General features: G+C 37.2%; 1 protein-coding gene across 3 annotated transcripts in view; it reads left to right on the top strand.

The window, feature by feature from the left end:
- The window catches only part of LOC110459992 (prolyl 3-hydroxylase 1-like), a 36,491-nt gene that overhangs the window by 20,582 nt on the left and 11,623 nt on the right, over positions 1 to 4,286 (top strand). For all 3 annotated transcript variants that reach the window (XM_021512666.1, XM_021512663.1, XM_021512665.1), the window contains exons 3-7: positions 565 to 736; positions 1,163 to 1,288; positions 1,616 to 1,752; positions 2,333 to 2,476; positions 3,160 to 3,348. In XM_021512666.1, coding sequence (XP_021368341.1) covers positions 565 to 736; positions 1,163 to 1,288; positions 1,616 to 1,752; positions 2,333 to 2,476; positions 3,160 to 3,348 — 768 coding nt within the window. The remainder of the gene's footprint in view (positions 1 to 564; positions 737 to 1,162; positions 1,289 to 1,615; positions 1,753 to 2,332; positions 2,477 to 3,159; positions 3,349 to 4,286) is intronic.

Consider the following 4,286-nt stretch of genomic DNA (forward strand, 5'->3'; position numbering starts at 1 on the left):
TTTGCCTTGAGCGATTCAAGAGAGGCAAACTGACCACCAGACTTAAGCGATTTAAGAGCTGGCAAGACGAAACTCCTGAGCGATTCAAGAGCCTAGTAGAATCAAGAATAGACAGAAAAATTAAAGCAAAAGCAGTAAAATAATCAACAGATAAGTAAATAATATTACAGAAAAGTATTGGGGGGAAAATTCCCCAGGAATTAAAACCCAAATGGAACGAAACGAGGAATTGGAAATTACTAGTGAGTGAGAGCCCCCAATGTAGGTAAATTGGTGTGAAGTGCTTTGAAGTATGGGATCTGAATAAGTGACCTAGACCAACCTTAAAGAGCACATTAGTTTAAATCTTTCGTTGAAGATTCATAAGGTGTAGAGAAATAGAATCTTCCATCAATGATCTATAAAGAGAATTAAAGTATAATATCATGTTTAGTCTATTTTAATAAAAAAAATCTGACCTTGAAGATCTCTAAAGGTCACAGATGTGTGATGAATAACAGGAGAGTGATACAGGCCCAATGGGTATTTTGTATAGCAGTAGTGAAAGTATTGTGTTTGGTGCAGGTGTACCGAGGGGAAGGAGAGAAGGCCTACCATGCCGGGGACTGGGACGGTGTCATTGAATACTTTGAGAGGGCACTTCAAGAATATTACCTGGAGGATGAGCGTTGCCGTGCCGACTGTGAGGGCCAGTATGAACATGAAAGGGATCCAGACTTCATACATGCTGTGGCAGGTGTGTGGAATCAATATGTATAACTTGTGATGGATTGAAGTTCGTTAGTCCTCATGACTTTAAAACTTTATTGTAATTTACAACTATCATTTTCTCATTCACTGTTACTGTATTGCAAATTTATTGTGTACATTTGGTGTGTGAAGTTCATTATCATGTTTAGGATTCTAAAATTTTACATGGACCCTACTTTAAACCACAGACCATGTATATTACTTAATATAATGGCCATGACGTACATCATATTTTGTGTCCAGAAGGCTTAATAATAGGTCTTAGACCGGAACTCAGATCAGTAATCAGCTGCATTAGATTTGTTTATATGGAAGAAGGGATTACATTCCAAAAATCGTTGAAGAAACGTTATGGAGTATATAAACATATACAATGTCATTGTCATTGATGAGTTACCGGTTCTGTTTACAGATCACTATATCTCCGTACTTCAGTGTCAGGTAGGGTGTGTCGATGTCCTCAGCAAGATTTACGTCCAACAGCAGCCAAACTACTTTGCTGAGCATTTCCACTACTTACAGTACGCCTACTACAAGAGTACGTCACTACAATATGATTCAGTGTCACAAATGGTTTCTCAGCTTTTGTTTTCTTCCCTATTTATACTGTAATAAATTTGCATATTGGAATTCAAAAAATTAAGTATAGTTTTCTATCTATTGATATTATGATTGATAATTGGAGATATATATATACTTTTGTTAAAATTAGAAGGATCATAAAACATTATAAACCAAGTTCATGAATAATTTAATCTGAAATAAGTCTTTCCGGATATTTATCACATGAAGGTTACCCCGAAAAGAAACACGATTGTTAGCCTTTAATCGTTGTTAATTAGCATAAGACTTTATTTTGTTTCAGAACAATACAATGATCGAGCAGTGGAAGCCACAGGAACATATCTCTTGTTTATACCAGACAACGAAGACATGCAGGCTAACAGGAGGTACTATATACAGAATCTTGGCTATCACGAAGCACATTTCACCCCTAGAAAGGTATTTATATCATTGTTTCTTATTACGCAATCTTGGTAGTTTGTCCTTTCTCAAGACTCAAATACAAACTAGACTTTATTAACCTGGTTAACTGGATCTTTGATCGCCAATGATAAGTTATTTTCCAGAAGGAAGCACTGGAGTATTTTTAGGATAATAATATACTGCTTCACATGTTGCTCAGTGCTGTGTGTTAGAGTTACCTCCCTTCAGAATTTAAAATTGTTGTACAATGTACAAAGAATGATTTGAGTGTTTGTAAATATCGGTAGTATCATTTGTTATACAAATACATCTTCAGTTCTATAAATTCTTACCATTGACAAGTATTTTACAGGGCTTTTAGTGGGAACTCTTTTTAAAAGAAGGTAAATATTTCACAACAGGGTATGGTCGCTTCTATCATTAAAAGACAATTCCTGATTCGCTACTAGCACTCTACTATACCGATTGTTTGTCACTGATCTGCACAGAATTTTATAACCTGATTATTTTTTTAAATCTGTGTTTAGATGATTGAAGGATTTACTGTATCTGAAGAATGTTTACCCATAACACTGTTTATTGTTGCGTATCACAGGAAGCCTTACAATACTACAAAAGACAGCAAATGATGGAAAAAATGTTAGAGTTTGTCAACGTCAAATATTTCACAGAGATGTATGATGATGAGGATGACGATATTGACATGGAAAAAGGCGATGACCAAATGGCTGAAGAAGATGTAAGAATCGTCCATCAGTTGAATTTTTTCGAGCCATTTTATTAGAGAATTACTTCACAGGTGTTATTTGTAATTTAACCAGTAAAGCAATGTAGCGAGACTTTAAAATATGCCACTTTGGCCTGAGTAATGATCAAGCTAACCAGTTGTCAGTATAATGTGACTGGGTGGAGTACTGTGTGGTGTAGTGCTGAGTGCCTTCAGCATAGTAATTTCATTGAGGTAGCACTCTAAATTCGACATCAGATCTGCGCTATTGCATGGAGGCATAAACATAAAAATACTGCCTCTGGCACATGCGCATACATTTCACACATGACGCATATCGTTAAATGACCATAGCTGTTAAAAGAAGTCTAAACCCAACCAACCGTTCAAGGTACAGACTCTGAACAAGGAATGACTGTACAATGTATACAATATATTTTAAAATAATCTAACCATGTTATTGTTTTTAAAAGTGCTTTCTCCTTCTTTAATTTGTTCCTATATTATGGTAACAGAAAATCAGACATAGACAAGTGATATTTTCACCATTCTCTGCCTTGTGATAAGTTAATTATTAAGCTGTTCATTACATTAGACCGATGTGTTAAGATCTGTCGCCACTGTCTGCCTGCAATGCCCCTGACTTAAACATAGGGACAGGGTATGATAATATAAGCTATGATGTATTTCTACAGCTGATGAATGAGGTTGAGAAAAATAAAAAGAACGATCCTAAGCTGGACGGGCAGGAATTCTACATGAAAATCTTCGAGAAAATTGGCATGAAGATTCTCGCGGGTAAAGAAGATCTCAAGGGATCAAGATTTTTAGCGAAGGGCTTCACTCGAGAGGGCCAGTGTATAGAGCTGATGTACATGATAAGTGTAAGTAATGTGATAGCTACCAAAACAGATCTCAGAAATATATTAAATGTTAACTAATACAGATGATGTACATGATAAGTGTAAGAGCTACCAAAACAGATCTTAGAAATATATTAAATGTTAACTCAAACAGCTGATGTACATGATAAGTGTGAGTGGTGTGAGAGCTACCAAAACAGATCGCAGAAATATTTTCAAAGATAATTTATGTTAACTGTATTTTTTAGCTCACCTGGTCTGAAGGACCATGGTGAGCTTATGCCATACCGCAGCGTCCTTCGTCCGTCCGTCCGTCAACTTTTCCTTTAAAACTCTACTTATCCTGAATGACCAAGTAGATTTTGACTAAATTTGGTCTGGAGCATCCTTAGGCCAATTTTGTATAAATAATGGGTGTGGCCCCCCTGGGGGCAGAGGGTTGTAGCCCAATAGGGGAAATAGAGGTAAAACATTTTAAATCCTTCTTCTATGGTAGGGATTAAGGGATTTTATCCTAATTTAGTCTGGAACATCCTTGGGCAAAGGGGACTCAATTTTGCATAAAAGGTGGGTGTGGCCCCCTGGGGGTAGAGGGATGGGGCCCTATAGGGGAAATAGAGGTAGAACCTTTAAAATCCTTCTTCTACCAGAGGGATTAAGGTATTTTATCATAATTTAGTCTGGAGTATCCTTGGGCCAAGGGGACCCAATTTTGTATAAACAGTAGATGTGGCTCTCCTGAGTATGAAGCACCCTTGGGTGAATTGGAGCCAATTTTGTGTAAACGGTGGGTCTGACCCCCTGGGGGCAGAGAGGCGGGGCTCGATAAGGGATATAAAGGAAAAGCTTTATTATCCTTTTTCTTCTGTTGGGATTTTGACCAAACTTCTTGAACAGTAGCATCCTATGGGGAAGGGAAATCAATTTTGTATAAATGGTAGATCTGACCCCCCCCCCCC

This window comes from Mizuhopecten yessoensis, unplaced genomic scaffold (assembly GCF_002113885.1).
Source record: "Mizuhopecten yessoensis strain PY_sf001 unplaced genomic scaffold, ASM211388v2 scaffold10275, whole genome shotgun sequence".
NCBI classification, from domain to species: Eukaryota; Metazoa; Mollusca; class Bivalvia; order Pectinida; family Pectinidae; genus Mizuhopecten; species Mizuhopecten yessoensis.